A 22,485-nucleotide genomic window follows, 5' to 3' on the forward strand; every position below is an offset into this window, starting at 1 on the left:
TTAGAAGCTTACAAAAGCCATAAAAGGTAAAAAAAAACAAGAATTTTAAAAAGTTGGCTTATTTTTTATTTCGTCACTCTTAATAATTATATTTTCTTTTTTATAATATAACGTTTTAAAATTGTATTTGCTTTTTTTTTATTAATTTTTTTCTTGGATATGTCTATTCTTTCGGAATATAACGTGTGTGTATTTATTTTGTGCTTCATTTGTAATGGCATTATGTTTTTTTATACCTGACATAGGTAGATTCTTAAAAATAATATAATATAATAAATTTGATTTTTTTTTTAATCAATAAAATGATATATCATTTCATAATATAATAATATTTAAATAATATAATATACCATAGGTTTGTAACTACATCCTTTTTTTTTTTGTTTTTAATATATTATATATACAGAAACATTATATAGGAAACTTGGCAAGTAAAATGTAGATACATAAGAATAAAAGTATTATAATTTTAATACTAAAATATAAATATAATTTTTATAGAAAGGAAGATAATATAGATTCAAGTTCACATAATCTTGAAATATCATTGTGAAAGTAAAAGAAAATAAAAGTGTTTCAAAGCATACAAGAAGGAAGGAAGATATGGTAATAGTTTTAATTTTTTGTTTAACATATTTTTTATATTATTGCATTTAAATTAAGTACACACTTAAGACTATAAATCCAGTCAAGTTTTTGAAATTTTTCGGAATTCTTTTGGTTCACTTTAAAAAATGATTACAATTTTTCGTTTTTTTTTCATTTTAAAATTCCAGAAATATCCACATATTAATTTTTAAAGTCTATTTTTAAATTTTATTTTTACGTGAATACAATCAACTGGATTTATTTATTTTTTTAATATATAATTTGTGAATGTCCGCCATTTTTTTTTTTTTTAATTTTTCAAAATAAATATTGATACGTTTCTTAAAAATTTATTTTGTTTGTGTTTATATTTTCTTATGATTTCTTTTTTCATAATTTTAAATGCAAAATTTTACTTACATACAAAATGGATATTTACAAATTATTTTTTTATTTTATTTGACTTAATATATTTATATTTATTTATATATATTAAATATTAATTTATATTTTTTTTTATTTTTTACACTCTAAGCGACAAAATGGCTAAATTTTGTGCGTAGGAATCATAATTGAGCTATTTGCATAATATATAAATCCTCACAATTTTGATGGATCATAATTTTCCAGATGCCATTTTTGCCAAGCACGATTTGGATCACATTCTTCCATTATGACTTTATCTCTCTTCTCATTGATTGCTAAACATTTATCAGATGAACCATGTCGAATTTGACTTGTATCAGCTTTATAAGTCCAGAACTGTGAACAAAAATTCAAAATTAATTTATATTCGCTAATAACTTAATTTAAAATAATTATTTGGCTAATTAATTTTAATTATTTAATTATAATTAATAAAATTTAACAATAAAATGATTAAGTCCCTATTTTGACGTGCTCCATGACATCGTTAATTATGTCATAAAAACTCACCTGATTTCCTTTCGAACCATGGCAAGGATAAAGCGTAACTTCGCTTCCAGCATAATCAAGACAAGCTTCGTCCCGTCGGATTTCACCAGTTTTACTCAGCATAAAGTACTATTTGCATCAAGTGGGAATATAAATTCATTAATGAACAAATTGTCAACAAAAAAATTAAATGGATTCATTTTTAATTGAATTAATGATTTTAGCGGCATTTTAATCTTCTGTGTAAATATCTTTTGAATATTTTCAATTTTTGAATAAAATATGGATTCATAAGCCAATACATAAAAATAGGCATATTACAGCTTATATTCACATTATTTTGTTTTAATAACCAAGACATTTAAATTGGTAGTAGAATTCTTTAAAAAAATTACATTTATCAAAAATTAATACCATTTTTAATGCCTTGGTATTCCAAACACTTGAGTTTAATTATTTTAAGCAATATAATTATTGTATTATGGTGAAACTAAAAATTGCAGATTGATATCATGTTTTGTTTTTTAATTAATTGTATCAAGCAAAAAATCTTGAATATTTTAAATAATATTTATGAAGCAAATAAAAATCTGCACTTTTAATTTTTTCAAAGCAAAAGTTTACAATGCCAAAAATATGTTTGAATATGGTATTTAAAATATGATTGTAAATAATATTTTTTGTATAATTTTTTTTTGTAAAAAAATAAACAAAAACAAAAGCTTTTGCCACCAGCTCCAAATTAGTTTCCTTTTTTGTCATTATAATATTAACATATTGCCGCATGGTCGATTATTTTAAATCCTTAGTTAATTATGTCCTGAAACCTATAAACCAATTGAACCCATGCATATTTTTTTTTTTCTTTGAAATTTACAAATTTTGATTTATATAAAAAAATGTTGATATACTGAACTTAGTAAAAAATTAAACTTTATTAAAATAATATGTATTAGTAAACGTTATGACATATGTTATATAAAATTAGGGAAAACTTTTTTTTTAACAATTCTTTGTTTAAATACTGAAGGTTCTTAATATGAAATTGAGTTAATAGTTTTCTGAAACATATTTCAATATTTTGTTTTATGTAGTTGTGAAAAATGTTATATCTTTTTAAACTGCAAAAAGATGAACGAAATTGTTTAATATATTTTATGTTTATAATATTTCTTAATAATTGTTTTTCTATAAAACAAAATAATTTTGTAAATTCGTGTTTCCATCGGCTTAACTGGTTATAGTTTCAGATAAGATTCTTCCAAAACCAATCTAGAAACAGGTATATATAACATTTATATAATTTTGGACAAACGAAGGTAAAACACAATAAAACAAATATACTTGAAAGCTGTTTCAATAACATTTTTAAGTAATTATACAAAACATAATATAGTAAAAAAGTTTCTGACAACACTTTGTTTTTGAAGTAGTGAAAACTTCTTCAGTATCGTAGTGATTTCAAGCACGATGAAACGAAAAAGCGACAGGAAAAATCAATTGATCATAACTTTTGTTTTAATAGATACACATTAGAGTGGACCAAAAAAATTGTTTTTCATTATTTTGATTTGCTCTACCGATAACTTGTTTTCTCGACACAAAATAATGCTACCCTAATTTTTTCAGAATTTTTCGATGATGTTTAGGGGTTGCGCGCACCCCTTTTATAAAAAAAATAAGCTCGTTTAGTTTTTATTTTTTTTATAGCTTAAATAATTTTTTAATCGAAAAGCTGTTTGAGTAAAAAGTATTGAGTTTCAATAGATCTACTTACATTAATTTTTCTTTTTTCAAAAAAAAAATATTCTTGACTAATTACCAGGCGTTAGAAGTCGAAATTACTGATAAATGCTGGGAAAAAAGCCTTAAAACTATGTTTTACTGTTTTTTATAACGGTTCAAATTATTTTTATCGTATTCCTCATCAAATTTACTATAAAAACAGTGCTTTTATATTGCTCAATTCTTCTTAAATTGATAAAAAAAAAATAATTTTTAAAAAAGATCGTACCAAAACAAGTGAAGGAAAAATATGGGAGGGTACTATATCTTGGGCGCCGAGATTTGATAACGGTATTTTGTAGAGGAGTTGAATACGATCATTTTTTACTATGGGCGGGGTGGTCTATCTGGCTCCGTTTAGACGGGAATGGCAATTTTCTAAAAAATGACTTTAAATAATAAAAAAAAATATTAAAAAACAATGGCAACACTTACAGTTATGAATGATACTTTTTTCAAAAGCTAGAACTGTACACTTTATTATAATTTTAAAGTGTAGTTATTTCAATCAATTGTTTTTGAAATAATCGATTTAAAAGTAAAAAATTGGGAAAAAAAGTTTAAAAAAACACATTAAATACTATTTTTGTCAAGATTGTGGATTACAATACAAAAAATGGCTGGTAAAATAAAGTGTCACAATTGATTCCTTATCAAATACTGAATTCCACATGTTTGAATGCTTCCTAGTTTTTGAGAAAATTGAAAAATAAAAAAAAATCAGATTATAGTTTTTATGGCTGATTTCGATATTTTTTCCACCATCAAAAAACATATTCGATATTCAATATTCAGATAGTCAGGCAGCTATAAAAGCAATTGCTTCGGTCACGACATCCTCCAAATTGGTTCAGCAGTGCAGAGAGGAACTCTCATTGCTGAGTGAAAGCCTCACAATCACTCTCATCTGGATCCCAGGTCACAGTGGTTTTGAAGGCAATGAAAAGGCGGATGAACTGGCCAGGCAAGGATCAGCCCTTCATGAGTCACTAGCAGAAATAGTCAACATTCCCATAGGAGTCATGAAGGGCGATATCTTCTTAAAATACCTAACAAAAGCTAACAATAGGTGGCACAACTTGACTAGCTGCGTCATATCCAGAAAAATCTGGCCCACCTATAATAAATCCAAAACATATGACCTAATCTCTAGACCCAGAAAAGATATTAGCAGAATCGTTGCGGTGTGTACAGGACATTGGCCGATAGGGGAACATGCAGCAAAGTTGGGTATACCGCACAATACCTACTGTCGCAGCTGCTTGGACCAGCAAGAAAAAGAAACGGTCTACCATTTCCTATGTCAATGTCCCGCCCTTGCTAGGAATAGAGCACTCTCTCTGGGGAGCGAATTCTTTAATGTCATAGATAACATCTCAGAATCAAAGATCAAAGACTTGATCTCGTTCCTAAATGCAACAAAGTGGATTTAGGACTGCCTAACACTTGTTTTTCCCTTTTTTAAAAACCAATTAAAAAATGTATTTCAAATAAATCCAATTATCACTCACAGGTTTCATAAGTTTTGGTATCAAAACGGCGCATCCTGCGCTAATTGGGTCAATCAAACATGGTTTGCCTTGACCGCCATCTCTACCTACCTACCTACCAATATTATAAGACGCTGCATCAACAACAACATCATTAAAAAATATGGATAGTTTTCAAATTAAAATTTCGTGGAACCAGAAGTACGATCTCGAGTTGGTCTGAGAAAAAAGAATTTTTTTTATTTTTCAATTTTCTCAAAAACTAGGAAGCATTCAAACATGTGGACTTCAGTATTTGATAAGGAATCAATTGTGACACTTTATTTTACCAGCCATTTTTTGTATTGTAATCCACAATCTTGACAAAAATAGTATTTAATGTGTTTTTTTAAACTTTTTTTCAGAATTTTTTACTTTTAAATCGATTATTTCAAAAACAATTGATTGAAATAACTACACTTTAAAATTATAATAAAGCGTACAGTTCTAGCTTTTGAAAAAAGTATCATTCATAACTGTAAGTGTTGCCATTGTTTTTTAATATTTTTTTTTATTATTTAAAGTCATTTTTTAGAAAATTGCCATTCCCGTCTAAACGGAGCCAGATAGACCACCCCGCCCATAGTAAAAAATGATCGTATTCAACTCCTCTACAAAATACCGTTATCAAATCTCGGCGCCCAAGATATAGTACCCTCCCATATTTTTCCTTCACTTGTTTTGGTACGATCTTTTTTAAAAATTATTTTTTTTTTATCAATTTAAGAAGAATTGAGCAATATAAAAGCACTGTTTTTATAGTAAATTTGATGAGGAATACGATAAAAATAATTTGAACCGTTATAAAAAACAGTAAAACATAGTTTTAAGGCTTTTTTCCCAGCATTTATCAGTAATTTCGACTTCTAACGCCTGGTAATTAGTCAAGAATATTTTTTTTTTGAAAAAATAAAAATTGATGTAAGTAGATCTATTGAAACTCAATACTTTTTACTCAAACAGCTTTTCGATTTAAAAATTATTTAAGCTATAAAAAAAATAAAAACTAAAAGAGCTTATTTTTTTTATAATAGGGGTGCGCGCAACCCCTAAACATCATCGAAAAATTCTGAAAAAATTAGAGTAGCATTATTTTGTGTCGAGAAAACAAGTTATCGGTAGAGCAAATTAAAATAATGAAAAAATGATTTTTTTGGTCCACCCTAATACACATATGAAATTTATACTGTAGATAGGTAATTAAATAAACTATTATTGTGTAAAATTTCAATTAATTTCATATTCAAAATCCTGAGATAACAGTGAAAAGATTTTCTTTTTCTAAACACGTTATAGTCGGAGAGGCGACCGTCGAGTTACTAAGCTCATAAGGTTAGAGGTTAAAATTGGTGTCAAATGAAAGATAAGTTGATACTGAAAATAAAAAAATAGGGTTGCCACTTCTAAAATGGGAACTTCCATGTGGCAACCCTATTTGAAAGGAAAAATTGTCACATAACTAATACATTCATATCTTTGTTATTTGGCCAGATAAAAGATAAAAAATGCCAAACGAAAGTCAAAATATTAAAAAAAAATAATAAAATAATATAAAGCACGTAACCCTACAAATGTGGCAACCCCATTCAAATGAATACAACACTGACAAAAATCTTCTTTGAACAAAACAGTATAACTTTTTATGCACTAGAAAGCTAAACTATACGCCATATTTTAGATAATACTCCCTTCTATCTAAAAAAATGTCGGGTGCCACCTCGCAAATGCAGACAAGTACTCGGCAACCCTATCCAAATGCTAAAAAACGCAAAAATCAATTGTTTTTTGGCCAAAGTGTATAATATTTGATAGAGTTAAAGGCTATAAAATACATTCTGTTTAGCTTAGACTCTCTTCTATCTAAAAAATGTCGGGTGCCACCTTGCAAATGCAGACAAGTACTCGGCAACCCTACTAAAATGCTAAAAAACGCAAAAACAAGTGATTTTAAAGGGGATGGAATTAAAAAAAAGGTAGATTTTTTGGATTTTGTTTGCAAGAAAAATGATTTTTTAAGGTTTCACTTTTACCACGTGTAAGTTGCACGCATGATTTTTTTTTCTTAAGGAACCCATCTAAAAATTTAAAATATTCACTAATTGTATATTGTAGCAGAACGTTTAATTTTCTACCCAAATCCACTTAATTTAAGCGGAAAATCATCTTATTTTTTTGTGGAAGCATTTTATTAAAAAAAAAAAAAAAAAAAACTGGTAGTCAGACATCAAATTTACAATTGCTGGGGTCACTAGGCGAGTGCTTTACTATCTCACGGTTGGAAATAAGAATGACTATAATTCTTAAATTTTTATATTTTGTCGTTTTTTTTAAATGAAAAATGAAAATTCACATTAAAATGAAATGAAGTTCACCTTGAAATTAACAGAATTAAACAAGTAGCCTTTTCTGATGCCTATTGAATTGATATACCAAAAGAAAATAATTTTTTCCCTTTGTTTTATACGCGGATGAAAATGACACTCGATTTGGTGCCTACAAAGTGTTATTACCCCTTAAGAAAATATATTTCGGGTATAAGTCCACTCATAATATAAAACGAAAAAAGTGGTTTTCTGGGAAGAAAGTTTTTTTTTTCTATAATTCCTCAGAAACTTTGATATTTATTTTAATAACATTTGTCAGATCATTGAATATTGATAAAAAAATGTCCTGAATGTGAATTTCCACTTGCCACAAAAAACACTGGTCAACAAGGTTTTTGCCACAAAAACGAAAATATACTTTTGTATAGGTTTTTGATGTGCTAAACTCGAATCTGAAGTCAGACATTTTTTATTGGTCTCCGTTTTTGAAATATTACCGTTAGAAAATACCAAAAAAACGTCATTTTGGCTGTTTTCGACTCTAAGTTTTTATATGGGGTAATTTTTTTATAAATAAATTTGTAACTGGTTTTATTCTTCCAAAAAATGTTTAAATCTTTCCGATATACACTGCCGCTCATCTGAATAGGTTCACATTTTAGTTCATCTTACTTTTAGTCTGTCTTGGTACTTATTGCAATTTCACATCTTTTTTTTATATGTAACGAGAGAACATCTTTATGCGCTTAGTTTAGGAGAAAAAAAAATTGTCTTAGGGCCTACCGTTCTTCTCACACGGTAGCTAGACCAAATCTATTCATAAAAACAAGCATATTTTTTGGCTCATCTGAATAGGTTCAAAAGAAGAAATGTTAATAAACGATGAGTTGCATGGGTCAGTTGGACTCAAAATTGTGTCTGTCAATAAATCTGATTGTGTTTATCCTGTAAGGACAAAAACGGGTAGGGAAAAATCTTTAAGCGCGGAAAAAATGGGGAAAATAAAAGAAATCTTTGAATTAGGCCGAAATTAACGATGCATTTGGGACAAAAACAAACCACAAGTTAAAATTTAGTATGCAGTTATTTGCGCAGTATCAAAAGGTATAGAAACAACATTAAAAGTCGAAGTTGCTCAGCCACAACATGGGACGATAGATGTGCAATGATCAGAACAGCATGACTTCGCGCTAAAAATAAAGCTGAAAACCGGTATAAAATGCAGTTTAACGACTGCAAAACGGGTTGTCAGCACTGGTAAACATTTGAGAAGAACAAAACTTCGCAAAATTTACCACTTTAAAAACCATGAAAAGAAACTCGGCTCCAATATTAAAATCAAAATGTGTTTAAAATTGCAGATCGAAAGTTTTGTAGAAGGAAATAGCTTCGCACTTAATGACACTGCCTTCACAGTTATGCAGATACCTAAAAAAAAGGCTTCTCTCTACGAAGGTCATGAAAATAGGAATTTAGCCCTCAGGGCCCACTTAATTCATTTTTTTCCTTTGAAAAATCACCGGTTGCAAATCCGACTTTCACGACAGGTTTTTTTTTTGTTTTATTGGAGGCGAGTTTCTTTTCGTGGTTTTTAAAGTGGTTAATTTTGCTGAGTTTTGTTCTTCTCAAATGTTTACCAGTGCTGACAACCCGTTTTGCAGTCGTTAAACTGCATTTTATACCGGTTTTCAGCTTTATTTTTAGCGCGAAGTCATGCTGTTCTGATCATTGCACATCTATCGTCCCATGTTGTGGCTGAGCAACTTCGACTTTTAATGTTGTTTCTATACCTTTTGATACTGCGCAAATAACTGCATACTAAATTTTAACTTGTGGTTTGTTTTTGTCCCAAATGCATCGTTAATTTCGGCCTAATTCAAAGATTTCTTTTATTTTCCCCATTTTTTCCGCGCTTAAAGATTTTTCCCTACCCGTTTTTGTCCTTACAGGATAAACACAATCAGATTTATTGACAGACACAATTTTGAGTCCAACTGACCCATGCAACTCATCGTTTATTAACATTTCTTCTTTTGAACCTATTCAGATGAGCCAAAAAATATGCTTGTTTTTATGAATAGATTTGGTCTAGCTACCGTGTGAGAAGAACGGTAGGCCCTAAGACAATTTTTTTTTCTCCTAAACTAAGCGCATAAAGATGTTCTCTCGTTACATATAAAAAAAAGATGTGACATTGCAATAAGTACCAAGACAGACTAAAATTAAGATGAACTAAAATGTGAACCTATTCAGATGAGCGGCAGTGTATCTGCTACTGTTGACATTTTATGTGAATATTTGTTTTTGTAATTTTTTGACATGTTTTTTTTTTGTTTACATCGAAAAATTACGAATAAAAATAAATTACGAATAAAAATAAATCATTTGTTAAAATAAAATCCATTTGCCACATGAGATTATTGGATTTCCTACAAAAATCTCTATTTCAATCCACATGATATTGAAAAATTTTATAAAAAAAAAAATGTACTGAAACAACTCGAATCAAAAAACGAAATTACTCTGGCTGTTTTGTTTGGATTTTTAGAACCGTTATTGAACATATGTACATACATCCATCCCTATGAGACTTAGATTTTTAATTTTTAAAAATCAAATTATAAATATGAATTCATTAAAACTAATAATATGTGCGGCACGTTTATCGATTAAGAACGATTTGATTTGATTGTATTAAAATATTTAACATTTTATTTCTATTTAATATTTTTGTTTTATTCCCCCTGAATTTAATTCAAATTTGACCACTAAACCATCGTTTTGCTTTTGAAATCATTTTACCAAAAGAATTGCATTTCTATTGAATAATCAAAAATTATATCAATATAATAACATTACCTATATAATTTCTGATTATTCATAACGCACCAATAAATTTATTTCAAATAAACTTACCTACAATATTGAAATCAACAAAAATATAAAATTGATTTTTTACACTCTACTTAACCGAATTGCTATTGAATACTTAAATGGTAAACATATATGAATTCCATAAGGGTTGAAAATAATTTTTCAATAATAACATATACGAATACAAAAGTACAATTATTTTTAAACAATTAAATATTATAAAGAAAATATCCATAACCCTAAATTATATTTTTGTATATTTGGATTATTATAAATATAAAAAGGCCCAGTTGGAATGTGGTGTGATTATTATTATTTTAATTATAAGTTGGTAGGTAATTAGTTGGTTTTTTATTCGCATGGATGAGTGAGCACCGTGCCATAGAGCAACACAAAAAATAACGATAACACAACCAAATTCATTATATAAATAATAAAGTGGTCAACAACAGAACAATTGAAGAGTCAATGTGAATGAGAATATATTTTTTTTTATTTGTTGCTTATAATAAAACAAACCATAACATATACAAAAAAGATATTTAAGATGATGGCCAATGGTTGCAAAAATATATAATTTACCTACACAGTTTGTTGTCATAGAATTTTGTTCGCTTTTTTTTTTAATAATTCATAGTCAATTGAACAAAATACAATAAGGGTTCTATTGTTGTTTTAAAGCTGTAAATATTACTTCATTATGATGATGATTGAAATAATTACATGTTAGTGGCAGTTTTGTTATGGAATTTCTATTTGTAAATGAAACAAACATTTTTGAAATCCATTGAAGGTTTGTTCTTGTTGATTCTCATTGTTTTGAATGAGTTCTATTGAAATTATTTTTGTTGAGTTTATTGGACTTGTATGGAATTAAGAGTTTGGAAGAGTACAAAAAAAAAGGTATGAAAAAGTTTCGTGCATTAAACAAAAAAATTGGAAAATTATTCAGGGAAATCGCAGGACCGTATGGAGTCTTTTAGCTCTTCATACGAATATTTTGAATAGCCAAATATATCATTCAATATTATTCACAACAAAATTATAGTGAGTTAATATTTAGATCTAATTGTTTTAATCATCAAAAATGAATTTCATTAAAAATGAAAAAAAAAGTTACGTATACGCCATAGTGAATTACATCGATTTTGTTTATTTAAAAGGCCCTATCTTTGGCATTTCTTTTTCAATTTTTAAATTTGATATGTCAAATGAAAGTAGATAAATGAATAAATAAAAATGCGTTAAATATTCGCAAAAATGTTTTGTAATTATGTATTTGTATATTCTTTAATATGAATTTATTTAAGGTGTTTCTTTTATTATTTATTATTACGCCTTTGATGGTATTGTTAGCCATTTAAAGTGTTTTAATACATGAACTTAAGACGAAATGAAATATTAAAAAAAAAACTTTATTCTATGACAACCAATAAATATGGGTGGGTATAATGGGCGACACTATAGACAAACAAAAAAAAACTAGATCTTATAATAACAAAAAAAAAATACCTGATTGCCACCATCCCCATGGCACTGCCAGAGGCCAACCGATGGATGTGAGTCATCAGATGCGGGTGAATCAAGACATAACGATGTAAAATTGTTTCGTATCTGTAAAATTATAATTTGAAAAAAATTCAATCGTTGTCCTTTTGGCTTTTTTTTTTCATCCCCACATTTTTTTTTCTTTCTTGGTTATTATATTAAAAAAAATATATATAAATACATATGTTTCTATTAAATTTGGAGCTGGTGGCGGTCACATTTGGTTTTTATTCGTTTTTCAGTCTGTATAGAGTTGATAAAACAAACCTGATTGCCACCTTGATTATGACAAGGATATAAGCCAACAGCTTTTTTAAGATCCTTCTTTCTAGCTGGTGAATCCAAACAAGTGCGACCGCCATAACCTAAATTTCTCATCTAAAATTGAGTTTTATTTTTTAATTTTTAAATTTTACATTAAGAAAATATAAAGGTTATTAAATCTTTAACTTAATTATACTTTTATGAAAATATAACAAGTAAATTATGAAGCGAATACTTACCTCGCCATAAGCAACTGATTCTCCAGGAATAAAAAGTTCAGGATAAATGTTGTCCAAGAACCATTTGAAGCTTTTGCAACCCAGTCGTTTTCTGAAATGATATATCAATTAAATTGTGCTTAATTATTCTCAAGAAATATGTTAAAAAAAAGAAAGTTTTTTTTGTAAACGCTTTTTTCACCGACGCAAAGTGCATTAGCAAAACGCAGTCGGTTACAAATATTAATTTTCAAGATGAGGCTTAATGAAGAATAAAGATTTCGCTTGATAAAGGTTATTACTTAACGAAAGTCTGAATGGAACAAAAAATATAAACATCAAAATTCTTTTAAATGATATTCTACTCCAATGAATTAATGTACTGTTTTTAACGAAGTATGTCAATCAAAGAAAAAATATTAAAACTAGCATACTTCAAGGGGCTTACAAAAAAATTCTTAGTCTTAGTTCTGTAGGGTATAATAGTAAAATGTAGATTGTAGAGTGTATTGGCCTTTGAAATTTATTTGGCCTGATTTAAATTTTAAATGTGGCGAAAAAAGTGTTTGAACTAAAATAAATAAAATGCAAGAATGGGTCGCACGAGTTTGCTCTTAAAAATATAATTGAAGTGAATTGGTTCAACCATTTTTTTTTTAAAGGAATTCAAATCTGATGACTCCGACACTTACGTTGAACAAATAAACATCGATGCAAGAGCCCAATGAGAATGGAAAACATTCCAAAGAAAAATATCTTCTTGGATGGCGCAACAAAAACCTTCACAAAATTGCGAAACTGGAGACAGCTACCTAATAAAATAAAACACGGTTTCAATTGCAAAAAAAAAAAAAACTATAAGACCAAAAATCCTTTCAAACTATAAAAACTTTTTAAAGTAATAATTGGGTTTTTATTTGATGAAAATGCTTAGATAATTTAAAAAAAAAAGATGGAAAATATTCATTTTTTTATGTGTGTATCGAAACATTTCCTAGTTCAAATCTGTTTATTTTTCCACTGCAACATGCTTTTGCTATTGAATTGAATTTTAAATTTGAAAGAATTAGCAACATTTACGAGTGAGTACCTGAGCTATTTTATATTAAAAGCTTAAAAGTGAAAATTTTCAAAATCTTTCTATGGAAAACTTACAAAAATGAAATTAAATTTTTGTACTACTTTCCGCAAACAAATACATTAAAACACTCGCTATTTTATAACTCTAAGGTAAAGCCTAGATCGGGCTAAATGTAATGCCCTTTTATAATTCTCCACAAATTTTAGAGTTTCTGATGTAAGTATTTCAGAAAATTTCGTTACATTCAACAAGAAATAAATTTTAACTATTTTCAAAATTTAAAATTCTTATAATTTATTTGCTACTTGCTTATGTATTAAAATAGCAACAGATTTTTCAATCTATACCAAGAAAAAAAAAAAATTAATACATAAATATAAAATAATTCAAAAAATTATAAACTGAAATTATAATATGGTACAAAGTACAAAAAATCTATCCAATTTGGAAGAATCCGGCAACAGTGTTTAAAAACCCATCTAGCTGAAGAAGCTTTTAGTTTAACACCGAAAAGAACTTGAAAACAAGGAACTTGAAAACAACGTTTGTGTTTGTGTCTATGAATAATTATGTCGAAGTAGCAACAGTTTTTTTAAATAATTTTTTTTTTAATAAAAAACTTAAAACATTAAACACTATCGAAAATTATTTTTTAATATATTTATTTCTTTTTAAAGATCCAAAATTTTTCTAATTCTTAGTATTTGCCAAATTATTGTACACAAAATTTCATTGAATACGAAAAGTTGGTTTGGAAATCATCGTAAATAGTAACCTGTTTTTACTATAGCCTAAATAGCTGCGTTCCTTTGGAAACATTTATCAGTATTTAAAAATGCTTTGAACTACATTTTTAACAGAGTTAAAGTTGTTGAAAGCAACTTCAAGTACTAAGCAGTAGATAAATATATTTTTGTTTTTGCTTTTAAAATAAAATGCACGACTGGGGTCGCACGTACTTGCTCTTGCAGTTCAAAGTACTTTTATGTTAGTCTACTTGTAGATTTAAAAAGCTGGATCTAAATTTAAAAAAAAATTGATATTGGGGAAGAGCCGACATTTCAGGCAAAATTTTGTTAAATGAAAAAAATTTTTTTTTGTTATTTGACTTTTTTTAGAAAAAATAAAAATGCAGTTTTATTGCCACTGCTTTAAATATTACATATACAAAGTTTAATCAAAATCGTTAGAGCCGTTTTCGAGAAATTCGTAATATCGTATTTTTTTGTATGGGAGGTATACGTTCTAAACGATATATAAAAAAAAAACAAAAAAAACCAACTTTCAGAATTCCATAAAAATCATCTGTACCAAATTTGAAGAAAATCCATCCACCCGTTTAGGCTGTGGAAATGTGTACAGATGGACGCACAGACGCACGGACGGAATTGCAGGACCCACTTTTTCGGAATTCTCCATCATCGTAATGTTGGTTTTGATTAAAACCTCAATTTTTTTTTCGACACGAAACCAATACTTGCCCTATAGAGCAAGTAAAAATCAACAAATGTTATTGTATCCGACCCTGAAATACCGAGTTATGTTTTGAGAAATCAGTTTTTTTTTTCTTTTTCTCAAACCATTTTTAAAATTCCTCACTTTCTAAAGATATCCGAATCGTGAAAAGTTCTTCAAATCGATATACCAATTTTTAACAAATCTATTAAAGAATAAATAAACCCTTTTTAAAAATGTTGTTTTCGTTTTTGTAAATTTGTGTATCGCTTGCTTTCCATACTTATTTCCGAAAAAACTAATATATATAATAGCAAAATGTAGACGATATTCCGAATCATTTAATCTTTTTGTACCAAATTTTAATGTTTCTTTCAAAACACAACTTTTGTTTCAAATTAACCTACCTCAGTTCCTTTCTTCCTGAGACATCTCCATAGTCACCCTTGTCATTACCAATTCTTTGGTAATAATACTTTGCGTAGTCATCCAACCATACTTCAGCCAAGCGAACTGAATTTTTCTTCAGAACATTAACTCCAGATCGCCACTGAAAATATAATCAAATCAAATAAATCTATAAGTTATAGCAAACATAAAAAAAAAGTCCAAATTCGCAGTTTCAATGATACTTAAAACCTCCCAAAAAACAGGATAGAATTGGTTCATTATGAAAAAATATCATAAAGTTATTTTTTACGGATGAATACTCTTTTTATGGGATTGAAAGTTCATCGAAACTAACGAAATTATTTATTTTAGGTAAATTCATACTTTGTACGGCGACCTCTTCCGGAATATATGTCCAACATGTGAGCATGGTATAATTTCCAAAGTTCCACCACACATCCATGTTTTAAATGATAGTTCCAAATTCTCTCCACCCCAAATATCAAAGCCAGAATCATATGTACCAAGAAGTTCAAAGAATTTTCGATCAATTGAAAAAAGTCCACCCGCCATTGTTGGCGAATAAACTGGCTCAGCAGAGTTCTATAAAGAAATAAAATTAATTAAAATAAAAAAGAAACAAATTATTATCACAAGGATTCGTCCTTACATTATGACGTTTTCGTTCTTTTTCCGGTACAGCATGCCAATTGAATTGTAAATTCCAATCGAAGCCACCCACATTAACACCTCCCGAATCATGATAATGATATTCCATTGTTGTGTCGTCAATTACATCGATTACCGGACAAACAACGGTTGTCGAATTTCTAGCAATGCGATCCAGTAATGGTTCCAACCATCCTTGAATGAAAATATACAAAAAAAAAAAAACATCGTTATAGTGATTATTCATTTCATTTCCGTTTCCGCCGAAGTTAAGTTGAAATCAATCGCATCGCAAGCCTATATAGGACATGAATACAGGACCTGCCAAAATTGAGTAATAATGCTAATTGAGTATTTCCTTCCACTCCCTTTTTTTTTTTTTTTTTGTATTCACGATATACCTTTTGTGTGAATTTTCTATAGCAAAAAGGCAATCGGAAGGAACAAACATTTCAAAGCATTTTCATTCATGGTCATTGGATTTTGTAGAGAGGAACATTTCTTCTTTTTTTTTAAACCTTCGCTCTATTCACTTAGAATGTGCGTTTTTTGATGGAAATATATGCAGTAATATTACTTCAGAGATTAAAAAACATTTAATAGAAATGTAAAGCATTTGAATTAATTGGAATAATGACACTAGAGTAGCGCTATAAGATAAATTACAATAACTGAAAAACATTACTTTGGGTTTATGAGAAAGCTAGAGAAGGGAGAGTGAATTTAAAAAGAGAAATATTTTAAATGTTAAAGAATAGTACAGTGGTCTTATAGTTTATAGACGAAAGTTTTATGGATTTTTGGTACAGTAACACGCAAAAAAAGAATATCAAAAAAATCAAAAAAAATATCCGAATTTCTAAGTCTTTGTCGATTTTAGCTCTTAAAGAGTTACATTGTATTATTTTTTTTGATGATACAAAAATCTTCTATAACTTATTTGAAAGATAATAAGCTAAAGGTGAATTCTAATGAAGGATTTTGAAAAATTTAATCGTTTCATAAGGTAAGTAGGGGTAAAACGAAATTTCAAAAAAGTAGTTATTTTGTAAACGCGACACTGTAGAAAGTTTTTTATCGATAGATAAATTTATTTTAAGGCTTACAAGGGTACCTATTGACAAAATTCTAGAAAATTTCAAAACCAAGTTAAAAATGGTTTTTAAAAACTTGACAATTTGGTAGACCTTTGATAAAGCAGGGGTGACTATAGGAAGGGGAAATTTTTCTTTGAAAATTTGAAAAATGTCATACAAAAGATAATGGAACAAAATTAGGAGTCTGATACGGACTTTTTTTAAGTCTCTGCGTTTCGAAATAAGAATTTTTGAAAAACATCTACCCTTTTAAGGGTATTTATAAGGAGCATTCAAAAAATCTCAAACTTATAGGATATAGGTTATTGGGATGCATGTACAAAAAATTTGTATTCTAAAATGATTTTTGATTGAATAACGGGAAAAACTAATTTTTTTTGTCCCACAAGCTACACAATGTTAAATTTAAAAACTTCAGAAATACCTCAAAACGCCTGTGGAGAACTGTTGTCCAAGACCAATGACCATGACCAGCCACCAGTGTGGGAAGCACCGTAATATAAGTTTGAAATTTCGACATGGTTGGCTTTAAAAAATTATAACTTTTTTTGTAGATATCAAAGAAATATGATTGAAGCTTCATATAAAAGGTGAAATAGTAAAATTTATTATAGGTTTTGATATAAAAAAATGGATTTAATGGTGTTAGAAAATAAAAAAGATTGATTTTTGTGATTTTTTTTTATGAAAATTGATTGGGTTCAAAAAATTCTAGCCTTTTTTGTAGATGTCGTGCAGACATGGTTGATATGAATTTTTTTTAGGACTTTCAGATGGTATAAAATTTATTATGGGTTTTGATATCAAAAAAATTGATTTTAATGGAGTTAGAAGAAAAAAAGCTTGATTTTTTCACTTTTTTGCATGAAAAATTATTGTTTTCAATAAATTATTTTTATACTTTTTACGCATTGCAAAAATTTAAATGTGGCTTTCCTCCTTAGAAGAAATATTAAACTTTTAAATGGTGGAATATCTTTGTAAGCTTTTCATATAAAAAAAATTGTTATAATGAGAAAAGAAAAAAAAAGGTATTTTTTTAGCTTTTTCTTGTAAATTATGTTTGGATTCAAAAAGTTATTTCGTTTTTCTACAGAACAAACAGATATAAATATGTGTTTTTTTTTTTCATAAATTCGGGATCAAATATCTTCGAACCCAAAATAAGTTAAGTTAACATAAGTTAAGGTTTAAAGATATTTGGTCATATTTAACAGGCCTATGCAATCATGCCTTCAAGGTTTACCCCTTGTCAAAAAAAGTCTTTAAGATCTTCAAAATCTTAAGCGGCATAATTGAAGCTGTTAGTCCGTATAATTGAGAAGATGAAAATGGTAAAACTAATTAAAATATGTAAGAGACCGTCTGTCATACCAGGAATTGTGTTTTTTTTACTTTGCAAAAAAGCTGTACAAGTTTTAAATTGAAAAGACCAAAAAAAAAAAAACTTGATTAATTGTAAATTTAATTAAAAAAAAAAGGTATACAAGTACTTGAACCCGGATCCGGAACAATAACAATGTTCTTGCATTTATAAACGAAGACGTATAGTAAAACTCTAGAGTCTAGAATTGTATACATATAATTAATCAGATTATACAAAACTTAAAACAAAGGTTCTTAACAGCTTTCAGCTCTTCCAAGTAATAAGTATACACATAAATTTGTTAACTTACCTTCAGCACATTCACAATGTGAATCCAAGTATGTTAAGACCGGTGATATTGCATGCCTCGCTCCAAGTAATCTCGCCCTGATCAAACCTTCTCTCTTTGGCGCCCGAATGATCTTCACTTTCGGATATGCCTTAAAATAATCTTCCAGCTGTCTTTTTGTGTGTGCTTTATGAGCGCAAAAATAAAAAAAAAAAAAAAAAGATAAACAAGTTAGTTAAGAAAAAAGTTAACAACAGAAAAAATAAATAAATTCAAGTCAAGTCAAAGTAATTGGTAGGTCCCTATCCAGACTCAGACCCATCTTAACTATACTCGTTCACATGCGCATAATCAATCTTTCAATCAATCTCTGCGTTTTGCTGTCTTATTTCATTTTAAACATTAACTTACGCATATCTGAGAAGTCATCTACAAGTATTATATTTCCAATGAGTTGTTCCGGAGAACGATCCAATACCGAATGCACCGTACGCAGTAGAACCGACCACGCTTCGTTGTGGAAGCAAATAATCACATCTGTGGCAGGTAGATTTTTCTGATAGCGACCAGGCTCTTTACACCTTGAACATAAGAAAGAAGATACGTTTTGATATATGAAAAAAAAAACAAACAAACAATCAAATCAGGAGAAATCAAGACCAATCCATCACATTCATCAGAGTGAAGGCAATTATCGGATTTATTTATATATAGATTTTGTACAAATTGTTAAAACAATATAAGATACAATCGAGTCGAGACTTACCATGCATCTCTGGGGTCAGGAAGGCTACGATGCACCGAGATGAGGTCAGACGCGTACTGATTGAAAGCATTATTCGTCCAGCCTTCGTCGACGGTCTTTTTCATTTCAGCTGTTAAATTAGCTGGCAGCACAACTGGCTTACCCATTTCACCTGGGGCATCTTCAACTACACCAGGGGCACTTAGAACACCTTTTCCTATAAAAAAAAATGGAAGAAAGAAATTGCAATTAATTTCAAAGTCTGAAAAGACCCTAAGTAATAGTTTGTTCGTTCTAACTGGAAGAAGTAGTTTAATTTAGTTAGGTCGAATGGATTTCAATGAATTCCTTGTTTTTTTTTTGGGAGGGTTTGCAACTTAAATTTAGGGCGGACAGTAAAAAATCTAAATTCAATAATTACAAGTTGTTTTAGATGATAAAAACTGTGGGAATATTTTTATGAGTCGTAACTCATCTAAAAAGGTGTGATCATTTAAACAGCTTTAAAAAAGTATTCAACGAGAAATTTTTTTGCATAATCGCTATGAGGCGGGGTTGACTATGCTGCTGTTGATGATGATGATGAGGCATAGAGGGCGTCTTCTTCGTTTTTTGTGTCTTCAATAGATTGCATTTTTTTTTTTTTGTACTTCTATTTGATTTACTCAACTTGGGTACCTAAGTTAAGTAAATATCACGGATAGCAAATATAATCTCTTACACCGATTGCACAACAGAAAATCTTTTTTTTTTTTCTTTTATTTTTTTTTTTTTTTTTGCACATTTGTGATTTTTTTTCTTGTCTTTTTCTTTGGAATTTAGCAGTAAGACAGCGAGAGTCATCGTCATCGTCATTGTCGTCGTTGTACCTAATCATCATTGATTTAAGACTTTTTTTTTTCTTATTTCTATCTGTTCATCATTTATGCATTTATACTTACTTACTCAAAGTGCTTAAGTGACAATTGTTTCGAAATCTTTCAACTTATTTGTTTTTTGTTTTTTTTTTGTTTTTTAATGTTAAGTTTTTTTTTTCTTTATTTTTTTTTTATTTAATTACACAACATGAACTTTTGATCTATGAGCTATGATGATGGTGGGTATTTAAATATTTTGTTACAAGGATTTTTGTTTATTTATTAAGAAAACTTGAATGAAGAAAAGTTTAGCTTTAGCTTAGAGAGAAAATAAAAAATAAAAAAAATGAGATGTCACGATTATGTTTGTTTTAAGAAAGTAAATCTTTTGGCGTAGGGATTTATCGGATAAATAAATTATAAAAAATAGAAAACTATGGAAAAGAATTTATGAAACCATTAGTCTGGTATTATTGTCAATTCTGTAGAGTTAATCAAATCCGATAGCTCTAATTTTTGGTAGATTTGTTAGTAGTTATCACCTGATACACATCATTAGTTTTCGACCTCGAGTGCAATATGGCAAAAAATGCAAAAAAAAAGTGGTCTAAAAATACACGAGTTTTTCAGTTTTACTATCGGCACCAAAATTAAATTAATAACTAACATGAAAAAGAGTGTTTTTCTCAAAAACGAATCTAAAGATTTTGGTTAAAAATATCTGTGTGGGATTGGCTAGTAACACTAGTTTGTAAAATAATCATTTTTATCAAAAAACAAAATCGACTTCCATGGGTCAAAATAGGGTTTTATAGTTTTTCTAATAGTTCCCATGGCTAAAACTGAACAAAATTAAAATGGGACCACATATTGCAGCCACCAGCCTTAAATTACAAAAAGAATTATCAAAATTGGTTCACTCAGTCCAAAGTTATGAGGTAACAAACATAAAAAAAAAAAAATACAGATGAATTGAGTACCTCCTACTTTTTGGAAGTCGGTAAAAAAATTAAAAAATTGTACACCAAAACGGAGAAAAAAAACTAAAAATAAATGGAACCTATATTAATTCCGTTTTTGCTGAGAAAACCATATTAAAATAAGCAGACAAATCTTTTTAATTTCTTGCATCTAAACAAAGCATCTACGGTGCAAAATGTATGCCAAAAGAAAAGAATCATTTTTAAATTATGGCGTGAATATCCTTTTATTTTTGTATTATTTTTGGGTTTCAATAAGATTGCACATACAGTTCACTAATTCACTAATTTCTTTTTATGAAGTTCTCTCTGATTTTAACAGAGTTTAAAGGGATTCCAATTTATGTATAAGAAACATTTATGAAGAGCATCATTTTGATTTTTTCTCTGTGAAGCGTCGTTTACTTTTTGCATTGATTTTATCCCATTGAACTTGAAAATTATATCTAAAAAAATATGTTGATGGAGATGTTTTCGAGTTAATATTTTAAAATTGTTCGTCGTTGTTTTTTTAAGAATGCAAAGTTTTCGTATTTTTTTTTCTGAAAGAAAAACTCAAAATCTTTTATTAGAAGTTCAGAAGTTATTAAGATATATCCTTTTCTGTAAGAATAAAGAATTTCGACTTTTATATAAAAAGTAATTTTTTTTAAACGGCTCAAACAATAAAAAAAATTCTAAAAATTCTTTATTATATAAAAAATTAAATTGCTTACAAGATTGAATGAAAAACATTTAATAATTTGATTTTAGAATTTAAAAAACAAAGGAGAATGGGCAAGTTTGTATGAAGCGTGGACGTTACGCGGCCAGGAATGAAATTGCTATTTTTTGATGTAATTAAGGTTTACATATATTGTGCAGAAGTTTTATCCCTGTGACGTATTTCAATAACGGATAAAATGCATTTTTGCATATATGTCTCAATTTTATAACTCAAATGTGTATTTTAAGTGAAAATATTATTCTCTGTCATTTTCCCAGAGTCTGAAGAATTTTATCTTGAATATCCAACCACTAGAACCCAAACTATAAGCATTTTAAAACAACAATTTCCAGCCTATTTTTAGAGTTACGTTGTTCAATTTTTTGTTACTTTGAATTGTTTGAAAATTTTCGAACCTGAAGTGGTTGTCTTAAAAATCTTATATTATGAGTTCTATTGGTCGGATTTTCAAGATTAATGTCTTCATGTTCAGGGAAAATGACAGAGCATCATATTTTATGTTCCATATAAAAATATAAATCAGTTTTTCCTTCATACATTGAACAATGCATTAACAATACTAATACTGCATTATCTTGCATTCTTAACGCAATACAGCGAAACGTCCATAGTAAAAGTTTTTCCTGGGTTATAATTCTTTCATTTGATACCAATTTTATTGATGGCCGCTCAACGTCCAAAATGCCCATTCTCCTTTTATATGTTTTTTTTTTAAGTGTTTTGTTAAATTTCTCGTAAAATTAAATTAAAAATAGGTATTCAATAAAGAATTTTGATATAAAAA

General features: G+C 28.4%; 1 protein-coding gene across 5 annotated transcripts in view; it reads right to left on the reverse strand.

Annotated features, from left to right (window-relative positions):
* Positions 1-58: 58 nt before the first annotated feature.
* LOC129918986 (putative polypeptide N-acetylgalactosaminyltransferase 9) overlaps positions 59-22,485 on the reverse strand; it is a 77,075-nt gene continuing 54,648 nt past the window's right edge. For 4 of the 5 annotated variants that reach the window (XM_055999763.1, XM_055999764.1, XM_055999762.1 and 1 more), the window contains 10 exons: positions 19,159-19,354; positions 18,804-18,973; positions 18,414-18,578; positions 15,642-15,835; positions 15,356-15,574; positions 14,989-15,131; positions 12,067-12,157; positions 11,831-11,941; positions 1,525-1,632; positions 59-1,350 (listed from right to left, as the gene is read on the reverse strand). In XM_055999763.1, the coding sequence (XP_055855738.1) occupies positions 1,189-1,350; positions 1,525-1,632; positions 11,831-11,941; positions 12,067-12,157; positions 14,989-15,131; positions 15,356-15,574; positions 15,642-15,835; positions 18,414-18,578; positions 18,804-18,973; positions 19,159-19,354 (1,559 nt within the window). In that variant the 3' untranslated portion in view covers positions 59-1,188. Of the gene's footprint in view, positions 1,351-1,524; positions 1,633-11,527; positions 11,630-11,830; positions 11,942-12,066; positions 12,158-14,988; positions 15,132-15,355; positions 15,575-15,641; positions 15,836-18,413; positions 18,579-18,803; positions 18,974-19,158; positions 19,355-22,485 lie in introns of all 5 variants that reach the window. The other variant, XM_055999766.1, reaches the window with a different exon arrangement.

The sequence above is a fragment of the Episyrphus balteatus genome, chromosome 4 (genome assembly GCF_945859705.1).
Source record: "Episyrphus balteatus chromosome 4, idEpiBalt1.1, whole genome shotgun sequence".
In the NCBI taxonomy this organism is placed as follows: domain Eukaryota; kingdom Metazoa; phylum Arthropoda; class Insecta; order Diptera; family Syrphidae; genus Episyrphus; species Episyrphus balteatus.